General features: G+C 54.2%; 1 protein-coding gene across 2 annotated transcripts in view; it reads left to right on the forward strand.

Annotated features, from left to right (window-relative positions):
• LOC119955621 (lysine-specific demethylase 5C-like) overlaps positions 1-27,406 on the forward strand; it is a 46,714-nt gene that overhangs the window by 15,559 nt on the left and 3,749 nt on the right. For both annotated transcript variants that reach the window (XM_038782022.1, XM_038782021.1), the window contains exons 6-13: positions 429-784; positions 5,773-5,911; positions 7,620-7,799; positions 8,623-8,763; positions 10,314-10,856; positions 17,394-17,469; positions 22,583-22,767; positions 24,868-25,125. In XM_038782022.1, coding sequence (XP_038637950.1) covers positions 429-784; positions 5,773-5,911; positions 7,620-7,799; positions 8,623-8,763; positions 10,314-10,856; positions 17,394-17,469; positions 22,583-22,767; positions 24,868-25,125 — 1,878 coding nt within the window. The remainder of the gene's footprint in view (positions 1-428; positions 785-5,772; positions 5,912-7,619; positions 7,800-8,622; positions 8,764-10,313; positions 10,857-17,393; positions 17,470-22,582; positions 22,768-24,867; positions 25,126-27,406) is intronic.

Here is a 27,406-nt window from a genome sequence, read left to right on the forward strand (position 1 = left end):
CTGTATCTAACCCCGTGCTGTACCTGTCCTGGGAGTGTTTGATGGGGACAGTGTAGAGGGAGCTTTACTCTGTATCTAACCCCGTGCTGTACCTGTCCTGGGAGTGTTTGATGGGGACAGTGTAGAGGGAGCTTTACTCTGTATCTAACCCCGTGCTGTACATCAAGGTTTCTGGACAGTCAGATTGTGAATAATGCTGCAGGGTGGAAAGTGTCCTTTCACTTCCCTTCTACTGATCCACTGAGGGTGAAGTTAAAACCATGAGCTTATTGTGTTGATGGTGCTAATATGTTGCAATAGTGAGGCTCCTGTCTTGTTACCCCAGGATCGGAGATTGTGGTCCTCGAAAACGCTACGACACTTTAAACGTTTGCAAGGCAGCCAGCTGATGCTCAGAAACTTGAATCCTTTTTGCTCTTTTTTTTTAGGAGCTCTTGGAAGACATCGAGAAGTTTCAGGTGCAGACCCGGGCTGCCCTGAAGGAGCTGCCTTCCAACTCCCGGGAATTCCGTGAGCTGATCGAGCAGGGCAGGCAGCTGGCAGTAGAGCTGCCGGAGATCGCCAAGCTGCGGCAGGAAGCCCAGCAGGCCGAGTGGCTGGACCAGGTGCGCGAGACACTGGCCGCCTCCGGCCGGGTCACCCTCGACGTGATGAGGCCGCTCATCGAGTCCGGCTCCAAGCTGACCCCCAACCCGGCTGTCGAGAAGGCGATGGCAGAGCTCCAGGAGCTGGTCACTATCTCCGAGCGGTGGGAGGAGAAAGCTCAAATCTGTCTGGAGGCCAGGTATGTGGCGGGCTCAGAGACCGCGTGTGTGGGAGGATGGGGAGGGGTCATGTCTAAACCGACCCCAGGGTCACCAGAAGCTGTATCACCAGTGACAAGAACATAAGAACTAAGCAGGAGTGGGCCATTCAGCCCCTCGAGCCTGCCCCACCATTCAGTTCGATCTTCTCTTGGCCTCAACTCCATTTTCCTGCCTGTTCTCCTTAACCCTTCAACCCATTACTCATTAAAAATCTGTCCCATTTCCTTAAATTTACTCAATGTCCCGGCATCCACTGCACTCTGGGGGAGTCAATTCCACAGATTCACTACCCTTGAGAGAAGTAATTTAACCTCATCTCTGTTTTAAATCTGCTGCCCTTATCCTAAAACTGTGACCTCTCGTTCTAGAGGAGAAAGTCTCCGCTCCACATCTACTCTTTCAATACCGTGAGATACAGAGGGGCTACACGGTAGCATGGTGGTTAGCATAAATGCTTCACAGCTCCAGGGTCCCAGGTTCGATTCCCGGCTGGGTCACTGTCTGTGTGGAGTCTGCACGTCCTCCCCCTGTGTGCGTGGGTTTTCTCCGGGTGCTCCGGTTTCCTCCCACAGTCCAAAGATGTGCGGGTTAGGTGGATTGGCCATGTTAAATTGCCCTTAGTGTCCTAATAAAAGTAAGGTTAAGGGGGGGGGGTTGTTGGGTTACGGGTATAGGGTGGATACGTGGGTTTGAGTAGGGTGATCATGGCTCGGCACAACATTGAGGGCCGAAGGGCCTGTTCTGTGCTGTACTGTTCTATGTTCTACCTTTTATCAGCTTCTACACCTCAATGAGATCTCCTCTCACTCTTCTAAACTCCAGAGTCTTGGCCTAAACTGTTCAATCTCTCTTCATAAGCCAAACCCCCTCACCTCTAGAATCAACCAAGTGAACCTCCGAGAAACTGCCTCTAACGCAACTACATCCCTCCTCAAATAAGGAGACACTATTTATAACTAAGGCCGAGGTGGTTAGATTCTCGATTGACGAGGGGGGGTGGAGGGTTGATGGGAGGGGGTGGGTAGACGTGATCGTATTGAGTAGGGGAGCAGGAGAAGGGGCTGAGTGGCTGCCTCTTCTTGCTCCCTAATTTGTATGTCGTCTCAGTCACAGCGACTGTGAAACTATTATCGATTGCTGTGGGGGGGGGGGACATCTGGTTTACTAATGTCCCTTTAGGGTTGGGGAAATATGCCGTCCTTATCCGGTCTGGCTTAAACGTGACCCCCCCCCCCCCCCCCCCCCCCCGACCCCAGCCCCCCAACTCTCACATCCATGTGGTCAACTCATAACTGCCCCTTTGAACAAAAAACAAAGAAAAGTACAGCACTGGAACAGGCCCTTCGGCCCTCCAATCCTGTGCCGACCATGCTGCCCGTCTAAACTAAAATCTTCTACACTTCCGGGGTCCGTATCCCTCTATTCCCATCCTATTCATGTATTTGTCAAGATGTCCCTTAAATGTCACTATCGTCCCTGTTTCTACCACCTCCTCCGGCAGCGAGTTCCAGGCACCCACTACCCTCTGTGTAAATAAACTTGCCTCGTACATCTCCTCTAAACCTTGCCCCTCGCACCTTAAACCTATGCCCCCGAGTAATTGACTCCTCTACCCTGGGAAAAAGCCTCTGACTATCTAGCGAGATAGCACCAGCGAGACGCTAGGGGACAATTGGGGATGGGTAACAAATGCTGGGACTTGCCCAGCGTCACCCATACCCCCCCCCCCCCCCCCCACCCCTGAAATAATAGATTTTAAAGAAACATGGTCAGACCTCCATTTGGAGTAATCACCCTCTGTTCTGGGCCCCATACTTCAGGGAGGATATGTCCAGAGTTGCCAATCAGTACGGACTTCCTGTATTTTATATGGAAAATCCGCTTGAATATGGGACTACAATTTCTATCATTGAAGTGCGCAAAAGGAGAGCGGATTGGCTAGCAGCCTCCCTAAAAGCTTCATTTGGTTTCCTTGGCGACAGGGCCCCGCGCAGAGGCCCCCCCCCCTCCTCTCCACCCCACACACTAACAGCGCGAGCGTGTCAGGTGATCCTGACCTTCGCGCGGTCTCGTCTGAGGCATCAAGGTGCCTGTATTGGGATTTTTAAAAATCGCGTTTCATAGAATTTACAGTGCAGAAGGAGGCCACTCGGCCCATCGAGTCTGCACCGGCTCTTGGAAAGAGCACCCTACCCGAGGTCAACACCTCCACCCTATCCCCATAACCCAGTAACCCCACCCAACACTAAGGGCAATTTTGGACACTAAGGGCAATTTAGCATGGCCAATCCACCTAACCTACACATCTTTGGACTGTGGGAGGAAACCGGAGCACCCGGAGGAAACCCACGCACACACGGGGAGGACGTGCAGACTCCGCACAGACAGTGACCCAAGCCGGAATCGAACCTGGGACCCTGGAGCTGTGAAGCAATTGTGCTACCCAAACAATGCTACCGTGCTGCCCATGCCCATGCGTTGGGGCCTGTAGCATTAGGAATTTTTTTTTTTTTTTTTTATAAATTTAGATTACCCAATTATTTTTTCCAATTAAGGGGCAATTTAGCATGACCAATCCACCTACTCTGCACATTTTTGGGTTGTGGGGGCGAAACACACACAGACACGGGGAGAATGTGCAAACTCCACACAGACAGTGACCCAGAGCCGGGATTCGAACCTGGGACCTCAGCGCCGTGAGGCGGTTGTGCTAACCACTAGGCCACCGTGCTGCCCAGCATTAGGAATTTAATGGTGATACAGCGATGTAATTTTAAAATGTTTTCGACTTAATAATTTAAAAACACAGATAGATGGGTAATTTAAAGCCTGCTGCATTGTTCTCTGTGCAGCATTATAGAATTTTTCATGTTTGTTTTTTTATAAATTTAGAGTGCCCAATTAATTTTTTCCACCTACTCTGCACATTTTTGGGTTGTGGGGGCGAAACCCACGTAAACACGGGAAGAATGTGCAAACTCCACACGGACAGTGACCCAGAGCCGGGATCGAACCTGGGACCTCTGCGCCGTGAGGCAGCAGTGCTAACCACTGCACCACCGTGCTGCCCTGAATTTTTCACATTTGGAATTACTGAATGTTTGAAACTGAATTTGAAAACACTCACACACGATGTACATCAGTGTAACAGCTTTAGATAAAATGAAAATGAAATGAAAATCGCTTATTGTCACGAGTAGGCTTCAAAATGAAGATACTGTGAAAAGCCCCTAGTCGCCACATTCCGGCGCCTGTTCGGGGAGGCTGGTACGGGAATTGAACCCGCGCTGCTGGCCTGCTTGGTCTGCTTTAAAAGCCAGCGATTTAGCCCTGTGCTAAACCAGCCCCATGATTTGCATTTTCCATTCGTGTTTTAGACTTGTACTTCAGTTGGTGGGCATTTTTGCTTTGAAATGTAAATACCGATTTTACTGATTTCTGTTGGGAAAGGTTGGCAGCTCTGTATATCAGCCTTGGAAGAGGAAGGTGGGGGGTGGGTACAGCACCGATTTCCCAGAATGGCTCCGGGACTGAAAGGGTTAAATTCCAAAGACGGGTCGCGCAGACCGGGTTTGTGTTCCCACGAGCACTGGAAGATTACGGTGGGGAAAAGTGGGGTTGAAGGAGAATGAACGGTTGATAGAAAGAATTTGTTCCCCTTTTGGGGGGGGAAGGTTGGTTGTTGGGAGAGGACTCCAGAAAAGTCAGTGGGGTGGGGGCAGGAAGAAGCTTGAAATGAGAGCCAGGCCATTCAGTGGAGGATGGCCCATCGCCACCCAAAGGGAGCAGAAAGTGGCCAATAACACTTTTCACACTGTCGGGGGGTGGGCAGCGAAGGGTCAGCTGGGAATTTCAAACCCGAGATGGCTTGATTTTTGTTGGGTAAAGGGAGATTAAAGGTTACAGGACTAAGGTAGGTAGATGGAGTGAGGATATAGATCAGTTGTGATCTGACTGAATATTGCTACAGGCTTGAGGAGCTGAATGGCCCTCTTCCTGTTCCTGTGTAACAAAGCTGATAGGGGGGGGCTGAACAGGCCCCCCTCCCCCCCACCCCCCAAGTCCTGTGCAGCAGGCTCTAGAGGGGCTGAATGGGCCTGTTCCTGTGCAACAGGCTCTAGAGGGGCTGAATGGGCCTGTTCCTGTGCAACAGGCTCGAGAGGGGCTGAATGGGCCTGTTCCTGTGCAACAGGCTCGAGAGGGGCTGAATGGGCCTCCTCCTATTCCTGTGTAACAGGCTCGAGAGGGGCTGAATGGGCCTCCTCCTGTTCCTGTGCAACAGGCTCGAGAGGGGCTGAATGGGCCTCCTCCTGTTCCTGTGTAACAGGCTCGAGAGGGGCTGAATAGGCCTCCTCCTGTTCCTGTGCAACAGGCTCGAGAGGGGCTGAATGGGCCTCCTCCTGTTCCTGTGTAACAGGCTCGAGAGGGGCTGAATGGGCCTCCTCCTGTTCCTGTCTAACAGGCTCGAGAGGGGCTGAATGGGCCTCCTCCTGTTCCTGTGTAACAGGCTCGAGAGGGGCTGAATGGGCCTTCTACTGTTCCTGTGCAACAGGCTCGAGAGGGGCTGAATGGGCCTCCTCCTGTTCCTGTGTAACAGGCTGGAGAGGGGCTGAATGGGCCTCCTCCTGTTCCTGTGTAACAGGCTGGAGAGGGGCTGAATGGGCCTGTTCCTGTGTAACAGGCTCGAGAGGGGCTGAATGGGCCTCCTCCTGTTCCTGTGTAACAGGCTGGAGAGGGGCTGAATGGGCCTGTTCCTGTTCCTGTGTAACAGGCTCGAGAGAGGCTGGATGGGCCTTCTCCTGGGTTTCTGTGCTGTTAGTTGATGTTGGGGATTCTGAGTGTTGCTGAAACTGGGACCAACGGGGATGTTGGCTCTGGTGATGCGTCTTTCCTTCAGCCAAAGGCTTGCATTAAGTCCATGCTGGATTAACTTAGTTTTGTTTTGCTTTTAACGAATATCCTGCAGGCAGAAACACCCGCCGGCTACGCTGGAAGCTATCATCAAGGAAGCGGAGAACATCCCCGTCGAGCTTCCCAACATACTGGCCCTGAAAGAGGCGCTGGCGAAAGCGCGGGCCTGGATCGCGGACGTCGAGGAGATACAGGCAAGTCCCCCACCGCGCCCCAGTCGTGGCTAGGCAGGGTTTCTGAGTGAGGAACCGGCTGGTCCAAGCCCCAGGCTGCAGAGTTCCCGAGTGGCAGATGTCCGCTCTGATGCTGCGTCGCACCATCGGAGGTGCCGAGTCTCGGACGGGATACCGTGCCCGAGGCCCCGCCCTCCCGCTTTGAGGAGGGGGGTGTGGGATCCTGCGCCCGTGGCTGAGGGAGCCCCGTCTCAATGAGCAGACAGCCCGATCGTCCATCTGACCTGCTGCCGGCGGGATCTTCCTGTGCAGGCATGTTGGCCGGCCCGGTTGATTCCGACAAAAACCATCAAGTGACCACAGGTCAACGGCGATGGGGGTTAGGCGAGAGGTCGCCGCAGTCTCCAAGTTGTCGGACGTGACGGAATTGCCACTCGGTCAGTGTCCAGCGGGAGGACCAGTAAAGCGCGAAAGAGGATAGCCTCTCTCGCCAACACCTTTCACTACCTCAGGACATCCCGAAGGGCCTCAGAGCCAACAAAGGTTTTTGTTTTGAAGAGTGCTGCCTGTTGTAGTGTTGGAGATGGCAGGCAATTTGCACAGAGCAAGGTCTCACAGGTAGGCAGTTAGATAAACAACTTGGATCAGCTGTTCCTTTGTGAAGTTGGTTGAAGAGTAAATATTGGCCCCGAGACACCGGGGAGTAGTTTGGAAAGTTCTTTCCTGTACCGGACTCACAACCCCATGAGAATGGAGAAAAGGATTGGTTTCACATGTCCTGCGGCACTCCCTCAGTACTGACCCTCCGACAGTGCGGCGCTCCCTCAATACTGACCCTCCGACAGTGCGGCGCTCCCTCAGTACTGACCCTCCGACAGTGCGGCGCTCCCTCAATACTGACCCTCCGACAGTGCGGCGCTCCCTCAATACTGACCCTCCGACAGTGCGGCGCTCCCTCAATACTGACCCTCCGACAGTGCGGCGCTCCCTCAATACTGACCCTCCGACAGTGCGGTGCTCCCTCAGCACTGACCCTCCGACAGTGCGGTGATCCCTCAATACTGACCCTCCGACAGTGCGGCGCCCCCTCAGCACTGACCCTCCGACAGTGCGGCGCTCCCTCAGCACTGACCCTCCGACAGTGCGGCACTCCCTCAGTACTGACCCTCCGACAGTGCGGTGCTCCCTCAGCACTGACCCTCTGACAAAGCGGCACTCCCTCAGCACTGACCCTCCGACAGTGCGGTTCTCCCTCAGCACTGACCCTCTGACAAAGCGGCGCTCTCTCAGCATTGACCCTCCGACAGTGAGGTGCTCCCTCAGTACTGACCCTCTGACAAAGCGGCACTCTCTCAGCACTGACCCTCCGACACTGCGGCGCTCCCTCAGCACTGACCCTCTGACAAAGCGACGCTCTCTCAGCATTGACCCTCCGACAGTGAGGTGCTCCCTCAGTACTGACCCTCTGACAAAGCGGCGCTCCCTCAGCACTGACCCTCTGACAGTGCGGCACTCCCTCTCCGACAGTGCGGCACTCCCTCAGCACTGACCCTCCGACAGTGCGACGCTCCCTCAGCACTGACCTTCCTACAGTGCGGCGCTCCCACATGCTGGAAGGTGGAGAGGAGGTTCCTACCTGCAATTTGGGTACTACAGCATTCTGACTCGGAAATGAGGGACTTGGGAGTCACAGCTGACATAGTCTGAAGGGCTGCATCTTTTTTTCTAGAATGGAGATCACTATCCATGTCTGGATGACCTGGAGGGACTGGTCGCAGTCGGTCGTGACTTACCGGTTCGAATGGAAGAACTACCTCATCTGGAGAGTCAAGTGACAACTGCACACTCCTGGAGAGAAAAAGCGACCAAGACCTTTCTGAAGAAGAACTCCTGTTACACATTATTAGAGGCAAGTGTTCCAGAGTATAGAGGGAACATTTCTCTGTATCTAACCCCGTGCCATCCCTGTCCTGTGAGTGTTTGATGGCGATAGTGCAGAGGGAACTTTACTCTGTATCTAACCCCGTGTTGTACCTGTCCTGGGAGTGTTTGATGGCGGCAGTGCAGAGGGAGCTTTACTCTGTATCTAACCCCATGCTGTACCTGTCCTGGGAGTGTTTGATGGCGACAGTGTAGAGGGGGCTTTACTCTGTATCTAACCCCGTGCTGCCCTGTCCTGGGAGTGTTTGATGGGGACAGTGTAGAGGGAGCTTTACTCTGTATCTAACCCATGTTGTCCCTGAGCTGGGAGTGTTTGATAGGGACAGTGTAGAGGGAGCTTTACTCTGTACCTAACCCCGTGCTGTACCTGTCCTGGGAGTGTTTGATAGGGACAGTGTAGAGGGAGCTTTACTCTGTATCTAACCCCGTGCTGTATCTGTCCTGGGAGTGTTTGATGGGGACAGTGCAGAGGGAGCTTTACTCTGTATCTAACCCCGTGCTGCACCTATCCTGGGAGTGTTTGATAGGGACAGTGTAGAGGGAGCTTTACTCTGTATCTAACCCCGTCCTGTACCTGTCCTGGGAGTGTTTGATGGGGACAGTGTAGAGGGAGTTTTACTCTGTATCTAACCCCGTGCTGTCCCTGTCCTGGGAGTGTTTGATGGGGACAGTGTAGAGGGAGCTTTACTCTGTATCTAACCCCGTGTTGTACCTGTCCTGGAAGTGTTTGATGGCGACAGTGCAGAGGGAGCTAATGAGTGATGAGCTAATCTTTAATTCTGGCTTTACAGGTGCTCTGTCCGTGCGCTGATGCAGGTTTAGAGAACATCAGGAGGAGCAAATGGAAGAAGGCAAAGGAGAATGTCATCGACAAAGCTGACACTGACGGTCTGGGATTGTCGGCGCAGGATATCCGGGATCCGGGATCAATAGTGAGATCAGATTTTTTTTCCCTCCTATTTCGAAAGGGTTAAATCAGACGGACTGGTCGCCCAGACCGGGCTTGTCTGGCCTTGACTTTGGAAGATTATGGGGAGGTCCTGATCGAGGGTTAAAAATGATGAACGGATTCGGAAGTGTGGATAGGGAGAAACCGTTTACTCTGGTGGGTGGAGGGGCGAATCCAGAACAAGGTGAGGGCCAAACCTTAAAATGAGAGCCAGGCCGTTCAGGGGGTCGTCAGGAAGCACTTCCTCACCCGAACGGAAATTTGGAACTCTCTCCTACTGCAAATAACCCTGTCAAGGCTGCGGGGGTCAGTTGGAAATTTCAAACCGCGAGATTGATGGCTTTTTGTTGGTTATTGGGAGACATTAAGGGTTACGGAGCTGAGATGGGAAGAGGGAAAATATAGATCAGACGTGATGTGGCTGATTGGAGGTTCAGCAGGGGCGGAATGGCCTCCTCCCCTGTTCCTGTGTAACAGGCTCGAGACGGGCTGAATGGCCTCCTCCCCTGTTCCTGTGTAACAGGCTCGAGAGGGGCTCAATGGCCTCCTCCCCTGTTCCTGTGTAACAGGCTCGAGAGGGGCTGAATGGGCCTCCTCCCCTGTTCCTGTGTAACAGGCTCGAGAGGGGCTGAATGGGCCTCCTGTTCCTGTGTAACAGGCTCGAGAGGGGCTGAATGGGCCTCCTCCCCTGTTCCTGTGTAACAGGCTCGAGAGGGGCTGAATGGCCTCCTCCCCTGTTCCTGTGTAACAGGCTGGAGAGGGGCTGAATGGGCCTCCTCCCCTGTTCCTGTGTAACAGGCTCGAGAGGGGCTGAATGGGCCTCCTGTTCCTGTGTAACAGGCTTGAGATGGGCTGAATGGGCCTCCTCCCCTGTTCCTGTGTAACAGGCTCGAGAGGGGCTGAATGGGCCTCCTCCCCTGTTCCTGTGTAACAGGCTCGAGAGGGGCTGAATTGGCCTCCTCCTGTTCCTGTGTAACAGGCTCGAGAGGGGCTGAATGGGCCTCCTGCCCTGTTCCTGTGTAACAGGCTCGAGAGGGGCTAAATGGGCCTCCTCCTGTTCCTGTATAACAGGCTCGAGAGGGGCTGAATTGGCCTCCTCCCCTGTTTCTGTGTAACAGGCTCGAGAGGGGCTGAATGGGCCTCCTCCTGTTCCTGTGTAACAGGTTCGAGAGGGGCTAAATGGGCCTCCTCCCGTTCCTGTGTAACAGGCTCGAGAGGGGCTGAATTGGCCTCCTCCTGTTCCTGTGTAACAGGTTCGAGAGGGGCTAAATGGCCGCCTCCTGATCCTGTGTAACAGGTTCGAGAGGGGCTGAATGGGCCTCCTCCTGTTCCTGTGTAACAGGCTCGAGAGGGCCTGAATTGGCCTCCTCCTGTTCCTGTGTAACAGACTCGAGAGGGGCTGAATGGCCTCCTGTTTCTGTGTAACAGGCTCGAGAGGGGCTGAATGGTCTCCTGCTGTACCTGGTGTTTGCGATACCCCGGCCCTCGCTTTTCCCCCTCTTTAAATACTTTTTGTCTTGTCTCCCGTAACAGATTCTGGCTTTCAAAGAAGCAGAACAGAAAGAGAGGGAAGGCATCCGCGCCCTGCGACAGAAGAACGCGTCCAAAAGGCCCTCGGAGCAGAAGCAGGGCGGGGAGACGGGTGCATGTGTGTGCGGACAGCCATCGAGCGACTTGATGCTGCAGTGTGAGCTCTGCAAGGACTGTTTCCACAGCACGTGCGCCAGCTGCCCGAAGCTGAGCCAGCAGAAGCACTCGCCCGCCTGGTGGGACTGGGACACCAAGTTCTTGTGCCCGCTGTGCCTGCGTTCGCGGAGACCCAGGCTGGAAATCATTCTCTCGTTGCTGGTGGCCCTGCAGAAGCTGCCAGTCCGGCTGCCGGAGGGCGAGGCCCTCCAGTGCCTAACCGAGAGGGCCATAATGTGGCAGGACAGGGCCCGGCGGACCATGGCCTCCAAGGAGGTGGCCGCCCTGCTGGACCGGCTGATGGATCTCCGGCAGGAGCTGCAGAACCAGGTGGTAAAGGAGACAATCGCCATGAAGGACAGGAACCGCGTGGCCAACCACCAGAGAAAGGTAAGCAGGCGGCTCGGAAAGTGTGAGGAGGGGAGCAAATGTTGGATAGTCGGTGCTGAGGGAGCGCCGCAGTGGCAGAAGGCGGGACTCGGAGCGCCTCACTGTGGGAGGGTCAGTGCTGAGGGAGCGCCACACTGTGGGAGGGTCAGTGCTGAGGGAGCGCCACACTGTCGGAGGGTCAGTGCTGAGGGAGTGCCGCACTGTCGGAGGGTCAGTACTGAGGGAGCGGCGCACTGTGGGAGGGTCAGTGCTGAGGGAGAGCCGCACTGTCGGAGGATCAGTGCTGAGGGAGCGCCGCACTGTCAGAGGGTCAGTGCAGAGGGAGCGTCACACTGTCGGAGGGTCAGTGCTGAGGGAGCGTCACACTGTCGGAGGGTCAGTGCTGAGGGAGCGCCGCACTGTCGGAGGGTCAGTGCTGAGGGAGGGCCGCACTGTCGGAGGGTCAGTGCTGAGGGAGCGTCACACTGTGGGAGGGTCAGTGCTGAGGGAGCACCGCACTGTCGGAGGGTCAGTGCTGAGGGAGTGCCACACTGTGGGAGGGTCAGTGCTGAGGGAGTGCCGCACTGTCGGAGAGTCAGTGCTGAGGGAGCACCGCACTGTCGGAGGGTCAGTGCTGAGGGAGGGCCGCACTGTCGGAGGGTCAGTACTGAGGGAGTGTCGCACTGTTGGAGGGTCAATGCTGAGGGAGGGCCGCACTGTCGGAGGGTCAGTGCTGAGGGAGCGCTGCACAGTGGAAGGGTCAGTGCTGAGGGAGCGCTGCACTGACGGAGGGTCAGTGCTGAGGTAGCGCCGCACTGTCGGAGGGTCAGTGCTGAGGGAGCGCCGCACTGTCGGAGGGTCAGTGCTGAGGGAGCGCCGCACTGTCGGAGGGTCAGTGCTGAGGGAGCGCCGCACTGTCGGAGGGTCAGTGCTGAGGGAGCGCCGCACTGTCGGAGGGTCAGTGCTGAGGGAGCGACGCACTGTTGGAGGGTCAGTGCTGAGGGAGTGCTGCACTGTCGGAGGGTCAGTGCTGTGGGAATCCCGGACATGACCAAAACATACGGACATGATTTGCCAGTCCCCCCCCTCGACATCTCGCACTTGTCCTCTACCCGCTCACACATGCCCACGTTATTTAGGCCCTATGCACCACTTTAAACTGTGCCAGGTTCGGCCCAGCACCCGATGCATAATTTCATTGCAAGAGCCCAGCCCAATTCTATTCCTGGCTCTTCCTCCCACTTCCAATTTATCTCGTCAATTGGCACATTCTCCATGTCCACCAACCATCCATAAATGTCCGCAATCCTACACTCTCCCAAATCGTCCGTGTCAACAACCTATCCAGGGTCTGCTCCTGTAGCTGAGGGAACAAGGGTAGATCTGTTGAGCTGCTCGCAGAAAAATACTTTTCACTGTACCTCGGTGCAAGTGGCAATAAACAAATCCAATCCTTCCACGCAAAATCCTGCACCTGTTTATCATAGCATCCCTACAGTGCAGAAATAGGCCATTCGGCCCATCGAGTCTTCACCCACACTCTGAAATAGCATCCTACCTCGGTTCACTGCCTCGTAACCCCACTTAACCCTTGGATCCTAAGGGACAATTTATCATGGCCAATCCAGCTAACCTGCACGTCTTTGGAATGTGGGAGGAAACCGGAGCACCCGGAGGAAACCCACGCAGAGACGGGGAGGAAGTGCAGACTCCACACAGTCACCCGAGGCCGGAATTGAGCCCGTGTCCCTGGAGCTGTGAGGCAGGAGTCCTGACCACTGTGCTGCCGTGCCACCAATATACCAAAACTCACTCCCCCTCAGCAACTGATACCTGTACTGTAACTCTCCCACCCCTGCGAGCCTCCCCTCCACAAACAGATTCCTCACCCGCTCCACCCCCTCCAATGCCTATACATCACATCCATCTCTGCCAGCGCAAATCTGCAATTCAAGGAAACAGAAAATAGGAGCAGGAGGAGACCATTCAGCCCTTCGAGCCTGCTGCACCATTCATTGTGATCATCCAACTCAATAGCCTGTTCCCACTTTCCCCCCCATATCCTTTGACCCCCTTCGCCCCGAGGGCTATATCTAACAGCTTCTTGAAAACATGCAATGTTTTGACCTCAACGACTTCCTGTGGTAATGAATTCCACAGGCCGACCACTCTCTGGGTGAAGAAACTTCTCCTCATCTCTGTCCGAAACTTTTCCAACTTCTTCCATCGGGCAGGAGATTCAGAAGTCTGAGAACACGCACGAACTGACTCAAAAACAGCTTCTTCCCCGCTGTCACCAGACTCCTAAATGACCCTCTTATTGACTGACCTCATTAACACTACACCCTGTATGCTTCATCCGATGCCAATGCTTATGTAGTTACGTTGTATATCTTGTGTTGCCCTATTATGTATTCTCATGTATTTTCTTGAATTTTGTTTAATTCCCTTTTCTTCCATGTGCTGAATGATCTCGCAGAAAAATATTTTTCACTGTACCTCGGTACACGTGACAATAAACAAATCCAATCCAATCCAATCCAAATGGTCTACCCCATATCCTCAGACTGAAATGAAATGAAAATCGCTTATTGTCACGAGTAGGCTTCAAATGAAGTTACTGTGAAAAGCCCCTAGTCGCCACATTCCGGCGCCTGTTCGGGGAGGCTGTTACGGGAATCGAACCGTGCTGCTGGCTTGCCTTGGTCTGCTTTCAAAGCCAGCGATTAGCCCTGTGAGCTAAACAGCCCTGTGACCCCTGGTTCTGGACACCCACCACCATCGGGAACATCCTTCCTGCATCTACCCTGCCCAGTCCTGTTAGAATTTTATGGCTTTCTATGTCATCCCCCCCCTCATTCTTCTGAACGCCAGTGAATACAATCCTAACCGATTCAACCTCTCCTCGTCCGTCAGTCCCGCCATCCCAGGAATCAGTCTGGTAAACCTTCGCCGCATTCCCTCTGGAGCAAGAACATCCTTCGTCAGAGAAGGAGACCAAAACTGCTCTCACTATTCCAGGTGTGGCCTCACCAAGGCCCTGTGTAATTGCAGCAAGACACCCCGGGCTCGATTCTCCGAAACGGAGAGAAAAGGCCGACGCCGGAGTGAAACCCGGAGTGTTTCACTCCGGCGTCGGAGGCCGCTCCTCGCCCGGCATGGGGAGCGGAGAATCGCGGCCCCCAGCTCCTGTACTCGAATCCTCTCGCTATGAAGGCTAGCACGCCATTTGCCGCCTTTACCGCCTGCTGTAACTGCACGCTTACCTTCAGTCACTGGTGTACGATGACACATTCCTCCCTACTAATTTATGGCCATTCTTGTTTTTGCTACCACAGTGGATAACCTCACACATCTTTAGGGAGGATGTCACAACTGGACTCACAGTGTACTTACCCAGGGAGAACCGGGGGGGGGGGGGGGGGGGGGGGCATAGTCTTCTCTATCTGCCACCCCACCGCCAGCCACCCCCACCACTGCTGCTCCGTCTCCACATTCATCGCCCAGTTGTAATCTAGCAGATTTCCAAATCCGCTACATGCCACCCATATGAATGCCGAAATTAACCTGTGCACCCTTCGGAAGAATGCCTTTGGCAGGAATATTAGGAGGCACTGGAAAACGAACAAAAACCTCGGGAGGACGTTCATCCTGACGGTCTGTGCCACTCAACGCCGGTGGCAGCAGGAGGGCGTCCCACCCCCTTCAGATCCCCTTTCAGTCCCCCCACCTAGTCAGCCGGATTCCGCTGGCGCGTTGTGGCCCAGTCGCGGGCCATCTCAATACCCAGGTATCTAAAGCTGCTGTTGGCCAGCCTAATTCGCAGGGCACTCAAATTCTCACTCCTCTCCTGGGCGTTTGCAGAATAACTGCCCTTGTTGCCACATTCAGTTGGTCTCCTGGGAATGCACCAAACTTCCTCAATATGGCCATTATCTTATCCATACATTCCGACGGATTTGAGATGTACAGCAGCAAATCATCCGCACACAGCAAAACCCTTTACTCCCTGACAAAGCCTGACCATACTCTCGATGCCCAGAGCACAATGTCCAAAGGTTCAATGACCAGTGCAGACAGTAGCAGGGACAGCAGCACCCCTGCCTCATGCCCCGAGACAACTGGAAATCTCCAGAACTCACCGAGCTTTTCCTTATACCAACTGTGGGGGCAGCACATGGTATCTCCACCCTGGAGATGAACGTAGGCCCAAACCCAAACCTCCCAGGATGGGGACTGAGGGAGCGCCGCACTGTCGGAGGGTCAGTACTGAGGGAGTGAGAACGCTGAGGGCGTACCGCACTGTCGGAGGGTCAGTGCTGAGGGAGCACCGCACTGTCGGAGGGTCAGTGCTGAGGGAGCACCGCACTGTCGGAGGGTCAGTGCTGAGGGAGCACCGCACTGTCGGAGGGTCAGTGCTGACGGAGCGCCGCACTTTCAGAGGGTCAGTACTGAGGGAGCGGCACACTGTCGGAGGGTCAGTGCTGAGGGAGTGCCACACTTTCGGAGGGTCAGTGCTGATTGAGTGTCGCACTGTCGGAGGGTCAGTGCTGAGGGAGCGCCGCACTGCCGGAGGGTCAGTGCTGAGGAAGTGCCGTACTATCGGAGGGTCAGTATTGAGAAAGTGCTGCACTATTGGCTGGTGTGTTCTGACAGTGCCGCACTGTAGGAGGGTCGTTGCTGTGTCAGTGCAGCACTGTCAGACAGTCAGTTCTGAGGGAGCGCCTCACTGGCAGAAGGTGGGGACTGAGGGAGCGCCGCACTGTTGGAGAGTCAGTGCTGAGGGAGCCGCACTGTCGGAGAGTCAGTGCTGGTGGAGCTGCAGTGGGCCGGAGGGTCAGTGCTGGTGGAGCTGCAGTGGGCCGGAGGGTCAGTGCTGAGGGAGCTGCAGTGTCGGAGGGTCAGTGCTGAGGGAGCTGCAGTGTCGGAGGGTCAGTGCTGAGGGAGCTGCAGTGTCGGAGGGTCAGTGCTGAGGGAGCGCCGCACTGTCGGAGGGTCAGTGCTGAGGGAGTGCCACACTTTCGGAGGGTCAGTGCTGATTGAGTGTCGCACTGTCGGAGGGTCAGTGCTGAGGGAGCGCCGCACTGCCGGAGGGTCAGTGCTGAGGAAGTGCCGTACTATCGGAGGGTCAGTATTGAGAAAGTGCTGCACTATTGGCTGGTGTGTTCTGACAGTGCCGCACTGTAGGAGGGTCGTTGCTGTGTCAGTGCAGCACTGTCAGACAGTCAGTTCTGAGGGAGCGCCTCACTGGCAGAAGGTGGGGACTGAGGGAGCGCCGCACTGTTGGAGAGTCAGTGCTGAGGGAGCCGCACTGTCGGAGAGTCAGTGCTGGTGGAGCTGCAGTGGGCCGGAGGGTCAGTGCTGGTGGAGCTGCAGTGGGCCGGAGGGTCAGTGCTGAGGGAGCTGCAGTGTCGGAGGGTCAGTGCTGAGGGAGCTGCAGTGTCGGAGGGTCAGTGCTGAGGGAGCTGCAGTGTCGGAGGGTCAGTGCTGAGGGAGCGCCGCACTGTCGGAGGGTCAGTGCTGAGGGAGCGCCGCACTGTCGGAGGGTCAGTGCTGAGGGAGCGCTGCGGTGTCGGAGGGTCAGTGCTGAGGGAGCTCCGCACTGTCGGAGGGTCAGTGCTGGTGGAACTGCAGTGGGCCGGAGGGTCAGTGCTGAGGGAGTGCCGCACTGTCGGAGGGTCAGTACTGAGGGAGCTGCAGTGTCGGAGGGTCAGTACTGAGGGAGCGCTGCGGTGTCGGAGGGTCAGTACTGAGGGAGCGCCGCACTGTCGGAGGGTCAGTGCTGAGGGAGCGCTGCGGTGTCGGAGGGTCAGTGCTGAGGGAGCTCCGCACTGTCGGAGGGTCAGTGCTGGTGGAACTGCAGTGGGCCGGAGGGTCAGTGCTGAGGGAGTGCCGCACTGTCGGAGGGTCAGTACTGAGGGAGCTGCAGTGTCGGAGGGTCAGTACTGAGGGAGCGCTGCGGTGTCGGAGGGTCAGTACTGAGGGAGCGCCGCACTGTCGGAGGGTCAGTGCTGAGGGAGCGCTGCGGTGTCGGAGGGTCAGTACTGAGGGAGCGCTGCACTGTCGGAGGGTCAGTGCTGAGGGAGCCCCGCACTGTCAGAGGGTCAGTGCTGAGGGAGCTGCAGTGTCGGAGAGTCAGTGCTGGTGGCGCTGCAGTGGGCCGGAGGGTCAGTGCTGAGGGAGCTGCAGTGTCGGAGGGTCAGTGCTGAGGGAGCTGCAGTGTCGGAGAGTCAGTGCTGGTGGCGCTGCAGTGGGCCGGAGGGTCAGTGCTGAGGGAGCTGCAGTGTCGGAGGGTCAGTGCTGGTGGAGTGCCTGCTTTGTGCTATCTGCCATGTTGTGTAGCCCCTGCACTGGCACTCCGCCGACAGCAGCTTTTTATGAATGAACTCTGTGTCCGTGATTGACCTGGTTTCCAATTTCTATTTGGAATTGTGTGTTGACTGGGAGCTGCTTGTTGCTATCTCGGAGTGTGTCAGGTTTCTGACGAATAGCCATGAGTTCGGAGCTGTCTGTGCAAATCAGCTGGCAGCACATGATGTCTGTTCATCTTCATTCCAGCTGGATGGGGGCGGTGGTGATACAGTCGAACAGTCACCGGAAAGTAAAGAAACGAACAGTCCCACAGAAACAGCAGGTAACTGCCTGGGAGCATCTCACTGTGCCCCTCTCTCTCTCTCTCTGTGCTCCTCTCTCTCTCTCCCTCTCTCTTTCTCCCTGTCCCCCTCTCTGTCTGTCCCTCTCTCTCTCTCTCTCTCTCTCTCTCTGTCCCTGTCACTCTTTCTGCCTGTCCCCCTCCCTCTGCCTGTCCCCCTCTCTGTCTGTCGCTCTCTCTCTCTCTGTCCCTGTCTCTCTCTCTCCCTCTCTCCCTCTGTCCCTCCCTCTCTGTCTGTCCCTGTCGCCCTCCGTCTGTCCCTCTCCCTACAGTCATAAACAACCATGAAACAGAACACCCGGAGGCCCTGTTCATTGTGGCCGGAGACTTCAACAAAGCCAACCTCAAGAGTGTACTGCCAAAATTCCACCAGCACATCTCCTGTACCACCCGGGGCGACAACACTCTTGACCACTGCTACTCAAAAATCAAGGGCGCCTACCGTTCCATCCCCCGACCGCACTTTGGGAAATCAGACCATAAGACTGTGCTCCTTCTCCCGGCTTACAAGCAGAAACTCAAGCGGGAGAATCCAGCTAAGAAGGTTGTGCAGTGCTGGTCTGAGGAGACAGAAGAGCTCTTACGTGACTGCTTGGAGACAGTGGACTGGTCCATATTTAAGAACTCAGCGACTAACTTAAATGAGTATGTCACCACCGTCACAGACTTCATCAGCAAATGTGTGGACGACTGCGTGCCAAAGAAAGCAGTACGTACGTTCCCCAACCGGAAACCATGGCTCAACCGCGAGATTGACTCCCTACTGAAGGACAGAGCTGAAGCGTTCAAGGCAGACGACCCTGTCCTATACAAGAAATCCAGGTACGACCTCCGCAAAGCCATCCGAGATGCCAAGAGAGAATATCAAACTAAGCTAGAGTCACAGACAGACTCTCGGCGGTTGTGGCAAGGACTAAACAACATAACGGGCTACAAAGCGAAGCCGAGCAGTATCTCTGGCAGCAGTGCACCCCTCCCCGATGAACTTAACGCATTCTATGCTCGGTTTGAGCAGGTAACCAACAACCCGCTATCGAGTGCCCCAGCAACCCATAATTCACCCATACCCACCATCACAGTTTCCGAAGTCAGATCGGCCTTCCTGAAAGTGAACCCACGGAAGGCGATGGGCCCGGACGGGATCCCTGGTCGTGCACTCAGAACCTACGCGGACCAGCTGGCAGAGGTTTTCACAGACATCTTTAACCTATCCCTACTCCACTCCGAGGTCCCCACCTGCTTCAAGAAGACCACCATCATACCGGTACCAAAGAAGAACCAGGCAACGTGCCTCAATGACTACCGCCCGGTGGCCCTGACGTCAGTTGTAATGAAGTGCTTTGAGAGGCTGATCATGAAGCGCATCACCTCCATACTCCCGGAATGCCTTGACCCACTTCAATTCGCATACCGTCGCAACCGGTCCACATCAGATGCCATTTCCCTGGCCTTACACTCATCCCTAGAGCATCTCGAAAACAAGGACTCCTACATCAGACTGCTATTTATTGACTACAGCTCCGCCTTCAACACCATAATCCCAGCCAAGCTCATATCAAAGCTCCAAAACTTAGGACTTGGCTCTCCACTCTGCAACTGGATCCTTGACTTTCTGACCAACAGACCACAGTCAGTAAGAATGAACACCAACACCTCCTCCACAATAGTCCTCAACACCGGTGCCCCGCAAGGCTGCGTACTTAGCCCCCTACTCTACTCCCTGTACACACACGACTGCGTGGCAAAACTTGGTTCCAACTCCATCTACAAGTTTGCTGACGATACGACCATAGTGGGCCGGATCTCGAACAACGACGAGTCTGAATACAGGAGGGAGATAGAGAACCTAGTGGAGTGGTGCAATGACAACAATCTCTCCCTTAATGCCAGCAAAACTAAAGAGCTGGTTATCGACTTCAGGAAGCATAGTACTGTACACACCCCTGTCAGCATCAACGGAGCTGAGGTAGAGATGGTGAGCAGCTTCAAATTCCTAGGGGTGCACATCACCAAAAATCTATCCTGGTCCACTCATGTCGACGCTATCACCAAGAAAGCACAACAGCGCCTTTACTTCCTCAGGAAACTAAGGAAATTTGGCATGTCCACATTAACCCTTACCAACTTTTACAGATGCACTATAGAGAGCATCCTCTCGGGCTGCATCACAGCCTGGTATGGCAACTGCTCGGCCCAGGACCGCAAGGAACTTCAGAGAGTCGTGAATACCGCCCAGTCCATCACACGAACCTGCCTCCCATCCATTGACTCCATCTACACCTCCCGCTGCCTGGGGAAAGCGGGCAGCATAATCAAGGATCCCTCCCACCCGGCTAACTCACTTTTCCAACTTCTTCCATCGGGCAGGAGATTCAGAAGTCTGAGAACACGGACGAACAGACTCAAAAACAGCTTCTTCCCCGCTGTCACCAGACTCCTAAACGACCCTTTTATGGACTGTCCTCATTAATACTACACCCTGTCTGCTTCATCCGATGCCAATGCTTATGTAGTTACATTGTATATATTGTGTAGCCCTATTATGTATTCTCATGTACTTTCTTGAATTCTGTTCAATTCCCTTTCTTCCCATGTACTGAATGATCTGTTGAGCTGCTTGCAGAAAAATACTTTTCACTGTACCTCGGTACACGTGACAATAAACAAATCCAATCCAATCCCTCCATCTGTCCCTCCCCCTCCATCTGTCCCTCACCCTCCGTCTGTCCCTCTCCCTCCGTCTGTCCCTCTCCCTCCGTCTGTCCCTCTCCCTCCGTCTGTCCCTCTCCCTCCGTCTCCCTCTCCCTCCGTCTCCCTCTCCCTCCGTCTCCCTCTCCCTCCGTCTCCCTCTCCCTCCGTCTCCCTCTCCCTCCGTCTCCCTCTCCCTCCGTCTCCCTCTCCCTCCGTCTCCCTCTCCCTCCGTCTGTCCCTCTCCCTCCGTCTGTCCCTCCCCCTCCGTCTGTCCCTCCCCCTCCGTCTGTCCCTCCCCCTCCGTCTGTCCCTCCCCCTCCGTCTGTCCCTCTCCATCCGCCTGTATCTCTCCCTCTCTCTCCCGCCCTCTTCTCCCCCCCCCCCCCCCCCCCCTCGTCTCTTTCTCCGTGTCTCCGTTTTATATATAGAATAACAGATACCCAGGACTGAGTTACAGACTGGGATCTAATCGAGATGTTCAGGAGTGAGTTACAGACTGGGATCTAATCGAGATGTTCAGGAGTGAGTTACAGACTGGGATCTAATCGAGATGTTCAGGACTGAGTTACAGACTGGGATCTAATCAAGATGTTCAGGAGTGAGTTACAGACTGGGATCTAATCGAGATGTTCAGGAGTGAGTTACAGACTGGGATCTAATCGAGATGTTCAGGAGTGAGTTACAGACTGGGATCGAATCGAGATGTTCTGGAGTGAGTTACAGACTGGGATCTAATGGAGATGTTCTGGAGTGAGTTACAGACTGAGATCTAATCGAGATGTTCTGGAGTGAGTTACAGACTGGGATCTAATGGAGATGTTCTGGAGTGAGTTACAGACTGGGATCTAATCGAGATGTTCTGGAGTGAGTTACAGACAGGGATCTAATCGAGATGTTCAGGAGTGAGTTACAGACTGGGATCTAATGGAGATGTTCTGGAGTGAGTTACAGACTGGGGTCTAATCGAGATGTTCAGGAGTGAGTTACAGACTGGGATCTAATCGAGATGTTCAGGAGTGAGTTACAGACTGGGATCTAATCGAGATGTTCAGGAGTGAGTTACAGACTGGGATCGAATCGAGATGTTCAGGAGTGAGTTACAGACTGGGATCGAATCGAGATGTTCTGGAGTGAGTTACAGACTGGGATCTAATCGAGATGTTCAGGAGTGAGTTACTGACTGAGATCTAATCGAGATGTTCAGGAGTGAGTTACAGACTGGGGTCTAATCGAGATGTTCAGGAGTGAGTTACAAACTGGGATCTAATCGAGATGTTCAGGAGTGAGTTACAGACTGGGACCGAATCGAGATGTTCTGGAGTGAGTTACAGACTGGGATCTAATCGAGATGTTCTGGAGTGAGTTACAGACTGGGATCAAATCGAGATGTTCAGGAGTGAGTTACAGACTGGGATCTAATCGAGATGTTCAGGAGTGAGTTACAGACTGGGATCTAATCGAGATGTTCAGGAGTGAGTTACAGACTGGGATCTAATCGAGGGTTTCAGTGAGTTACAGACTGGGATCTAATCGAGATGTTCAGGAGTGAGTTACAGACTGGGATCTAATCGAGATGTTCAGGAGTGAGTTACAGACTGGGATCTAATGGAGATGTTCTGGAGTGAGTTACAGACTGGGATCTAATCGAGATGTTCAGGAGTGAGTTACAGACTGGGATCTAATCGAGATGTTCTGGAGTGAGTTACAGACTGGGACCTAATCGAGATGTTCTGGAGTGAGTTACAGACTGGGATCAAATCGAGATGTTCAGGAGTGAGTTACAGACTGGGATCTAATCGAGATGTTCAGGAGTGAGTTACAGACTGGGATCTAATCGAGATGTTCAGGAGTGAGTTACAGACTGGGATCTAATCGAGATGTTCAGGAGTGAGTTACAGACTGGGATCTAATCTAGGGTTTCAGTGAGTTACAGACTGGGATCTAATCGAGATGTTCAGGAGTGAGTTACAGACTGGGATCTAATCGAGATGTTCTGGAGTGAGTTACAGACTGGGATCTAATCGAGTGGTTTAGTGAGTTACAGACTGGGATCTAATCCAGATGTTCAGGAGTGAGTTACAGACTGGGATCTAATCGAGATGTTCTGGAGTGAGTTACAGACTGGGATCTAATCGAGATGTTCAGGAGTGAGTTACAGACTGGGATCTAATCGAGATGTTCAGGAGTGAGTTACAGACTGGGATCTAATCGAGATGTTCAGGAGTGAGTTACAGACTGGGATCTAATCGAGATGTTCAGGAGTGAGTTACAGGACTGAGGATGGAAACATATAAAATGTCATTAGGCTCACGTTTTCTGAATACGTTTGGGCCCTGGACGATACGAAAGGCTTTGTGCATCTAGTTGTTCCATGAGGCTGACTCTGTCCTTGGGCTCCCTGTAGATGAGGACCTCCTGCCCTTAGAGAGCCCTGCTGTCGAGCTGTCTGAGGCGGTGCAGCAACAGCTGGAAGAGCTGATGGTGGATGGTGACCTGCTGGAGGTGACGCTGGACGAAAACCAGAACATCTGGAGGGCCCTGCAGTCTGTGCGGATGCCGCCCCGTGAGAAGATCCGGAAGCTTCTGCAAGTAAGTCGGCACGAATGGGCATGCGGGTTTTGTGTGTGTGTATGTGTGTGCGAGTGTGGTTATGGGGGCGGGACACAAGTTCGCTGCCCTGCAGAGATCCAACCGCATGGTCGCCACTGGGAGCAAGAGCAACTCAGCAGGGAGGTAACAAACACAGTCCTCAGTGCTCCCCTTGAACCCCGTTATCTCTTGTATCGCGCATTAATTCCTGAAGCTCTTGTTTGGGAGGAAAGTTCAGGAACTGTTTTTCATATTTATCACCATTCAGAGAAATGCTCCCTCTACACTGTCCCCATCAAACACTCCCAGGAAATGTACAGCACGGGGTTAGATACAGAGTAAAGCTCCCTCTACACTGTCCCCATCAAACACTCCCAGGATAGGTACAGCACAGGGTTAGATACAGAGTAAAGCTCCCTCTACACTGTCCCCATCAAACACTCCCAGGACAGGTACAGCACGGGGTTAGATACAGAGTAAAGCTCCCTCTACACTGTCCCCATCAAACACTCCCAGGACAGGTGCAGCACGGGGTTAGATACAGAGTAAAGCTCCCTCTACACTGTCCCCATCAAACACTCCCAGGACAGGTACAGCACAGGGTTAGATACAGAGTAAATCTCCCTCTACACTGTCCCCATCAAACACTCCCAGGACAGGTAGAGCACGGAGATAGATACAGAGTAAAGCTCCCTCTACACTGTATCCATCAAACACTCCCAGGACAGGTAGAGCACGGGGATAGATACAGAGTAAAGCTCCCTCTACACTGTCCCCATCAAACACTCCCAGGACAGGTACAGCACGGGGTTAGATACAGAGTAAAGCTCCCTCTACACTGTCCCCATCAAACACTCCCAGGACAGGTACAGCATGGGGTTAGATACAGAGTAAAGCTCCCTCTACACTGTCCCCATCAAACACTCCCAGGACAGGTACAGCACGGGGTTAGATACAGAGTAAAGCTCCCTCTACACTGTCCCCATCAAACACTCCCAGGACAGGTACAGCACGGGGTTAGATACAGAGTAAAGCTCCCTCTACACTGTCCCCATCAAACACTCCCAGGACAGGTACAGCACGGGGTTAGATACAGAGTAAAGCTCCCTCTACACTGTCCCCATCAAACACTCCCAGGACAGGTACAGCACGGGGTTAGATACAGAGTAAAGCTCCCTCTACACTGTCCCCATCAAACACTCCCAGGACAGGTACAGCACGGGGTTAGATACAGAGTGAAATCGAAGGGCATACTTTGACGTCTTTCTATCTTGTGTTCCATTGGCCAAATTTTTGCCCACTCATTTAATCTGTCTGATGCCTCTGGCATTCTCAGGATACCTTTCCATTGCAAGAGTTTTCCTTGAGGCAGTTAAGAGTGGAGCACATGTGTTGGGCAGCACGGTGGTCCAGTGGTTAGCACTGCTGCCTCACAGTGCCCGAGGTACCAGATTCGATCCTGGCTCCGGGTCACTGTCCGTGTGGAGTTTGCACATTCTCCCCGTGTTTGCTTGGGTTTCGCCCCCACAACCCAAAGATGTGCCGGGTAGGTGGATTGGACACGCTAAATTGCTCCTTAATCGGAAAAATTAATTGGGTACTCTAAATTTATCGAAAGAGTAGAACATATTGTGCAGGGTCTGGAGTCGCATGTTGGCTCGACCGGGTACAATCGGCAGATCCCCCCCCCCCCCCCCCCCCCCCGGGAATGGGTTATTGGTGACGCAGATGGATGTTTAACAACAGTCCAGTCGTTTACCTGGGCACCGTTGCTCAGAGCGCCTTTTTGCTCATGAATCGTTTAAGTAATTAGATTTAAACGGCACAGCTCCCCCCTCCACCCTGGTGGGATTAAATCTCGCGTCTCCGGCTCATTACCCCAGCCTTCCGGATGGCCATTCCGGTAACATGACCGCCGTGCTACCTCCTGTTCCGGCGTACAGTGTTGCGCTGGGCTGAATGAACTCCTGCACTCGCCTGCCTTCCCTGCTGTGGGGCCGGGAGGGGGGGGGGTGGCTGGCTTCTGATAATTCTCTCCTTTTTTGTCTCCTTTCAAACAACGCCCCCCCCCCCCCCCCCCCCCCCCCCGCCACCGCCCAGATCGAGAAATTAGAAAGCAAACTGGCCAGGGTGCGAGGGAAAGACTCCGCTGAGAAACGCCGGAAGAGGAAACTGGAGAGGGGCGACTCATTCCTTCTGCCGGGGCAGGAGGACCCCGAAGAGCTGGACACCACGGAGCCAAAGAGGAACCGGCTGGAGGTGGCCAGTCCGGCCGCCAAGACCGGCCGCACGATCGAGCATCAGAGAGGGGAGATCCGAGCGGAATCACAAAGCCCAGTCGCACACAACGGAGTGGAGGTACGTCATGCCTTCTGTCAGCTCCTCCCCTCACCTTTGCTCCCTTCCTTCTCCCGTCTTTCACCCACCCCCTCTGCAAATCACATGGCCGAACAAATGGCCTCCCTCTGTCCCCTAACAATTCTGCCTGTCAGGGCGTAGAAAGAGGGGCCAGAACCCCAGCCGCCTCCCCACCCTCATCACCCCTAACATCTTGGTTCACGTACGGAGTTGCACTTTATGGAATCTCCACAGTGCATTGAAGGAGGCCATTTGGCCCATCGAGTCTGCACCGACCCTCTGAAAGCCCCCTCCCCCCGCAGCTTTCCTCCATTCCGGCAGCGTGGTTTTCGTCAAGACTTGTTCCCTCTTCAATTATTACCTCGGGGAGTCTAATATTATGGTCACTATTCCCAAGATGCTGCCCTATCTTCACCTCACTCCTGTCTGCTCTGCTTCATTTCCTGCTACCACATACATAGTAACATACATAGAAAATAGAGGCAGGAGGAGGCCATTCAGCCCTTCGAGCCTGCTCCACCATTCTCTTTATTTTAAGATATTTTATTTGAAGCATACACAATATCAGCAAAATACACAGACCAACATAGTTAATAATTGTTCTCCTTTTCATCCCTCCCGTCTCCACCGCACTTTGAAGCCCTATCCTGACCCCCTCAGAGTGAACCGGAGAAAATGTGCAAATCCCCCAGCTAGGCCGCCACCCCCGCGGTGTATCCGACCCGGAGGCACAGTGGTTAGCGCTGCTGCCTCACAGCTCCGGGTTCCCAGGTTCAATTCCGGCCTCGGGTGACCGGAGTTTGTACGTTCTCCCCGTGTCTACGTGGGTTTCCTCCGGGTGCTCCGGTTTCCTCCCACAGTCCAAAGGTGTGCAGGTTGGGTGGATTGGCCATGCTAAATTGACCCCTCCCAACCGGCTCACTCGCTCTTCCAACTTCTTCCATCGGGCAGGAGATGTAAAAGTCTGAGAACACGCACGAACAGACTCAAAAACAGCTTCTTCCCCGCTGTTAACCCTCTTTTGGGCTGAGCTGATTAATACTACACTCCTGTATGCTTCACCCGGTTCAGGTGTCTATGTATTTACATTATCTACCTTATGTTGCCCAATTATGTATTTTCTTTTTGTGTGCTGAATGATCTGTTGAGCTGCTTGCAGAAAAATACTTTTCACTGTACCTCGGTGCACGTGACAATAAACAAATCCAATCCAATCCAAAAGAATACGTGGGGTTACTTGGTTACGGGGATGGGCTGGGCTTAAGTAGGGTGCTCTTTCCAAGAGCCGGTGCAGACCTGATGGGCCGAATGGCCCCCTTCTGCACTGTACATTCTATGACCTCCAATTCAGAACGATCCTTTGCCGGGCAGTCAGAGAGGCGAAGGCCACGACATCGGCCCCCTTCGCCTCGTAGCCCCGGTTTCTCCGAAACCCCAAAGATCACCACAATGGGGTGCGGCCGGACCTCGGCCCCACTATCCTGGATAATGTCCTGGGCACTGCGTCCCAAAAATTCCAATGTCTCACAACCCAGAACATGTGAGTATGATTTGTTGTCCCCACCCACACGTCTCACACCCATCTGTGTTAGCCCCTGGAAGAACCCATTCGTTCTCGCCCGAGTCGAGTGTAACCCGTACACCAACTTGAACTGAATCAAGTTCATCCTCGCGCAGGAGGAGGTGGCGTTCACCCTCAGCATCACCTCACATCAGAGTCCCACCCGTATATGTCCCCAATCCTACCTTCCCCCCCCAACGTCGTCAGGAAGCAGCAGTTGCTCTAATACAATGTACTTTGGTAGGTGGGGGGAACGTCGGCCACTCCTTTCGTGAAAAGTCCCGCACCTGCACATACCTAAACTCACTGCCCCCTCGGTATCTCAAACCTCTGCCATAGCTCGTCCAGCCCTACAAACTTGCCCTCCGAGAACATATCCCTAACCCGCTTCGGCACCGGCTCCTTCCACTTCCCATATAACCCAGCCATTCCCCCCCCCCCCATTTTAAACTTGAGGTTCCCAAATAGTAGCGTCAACGCCCACATTTTATCCAACTTAAAATGCCTCCTCAACTGGTTCCATATCCTGATAGTCGACTGCACCACCGGACTCCCCGCACCCTTCCCCGGGGCGGCCGGCAACGGGGCCATCACCAGGGCCCTCAAGCCAGAAACCCCTACAGGACTCCTCCTCCAACCTAATCCACTGTCCAACACCTCACCTTCTCCACATTCGCAGCCCAGTAACAATGCTTCAGGTTCGGGAGACCAAACCCCCTC

The sequence above is a fragment of the Scyliorhinus canicula genome, chromosome 21, assembly GCF_902713615.1.
Source record: "Scyliorhinus canicula chromosome 21, sScyCan1.1, whole genome shotgun sequence".
Classification (NCBI taxonomy): Eukaryota; Metazoa; Chordata; class Chondrichthyes; order Carcharhiniformes; family Scyliorhinidae; genus Scyliorhinus; species Scyliorhinus canicula.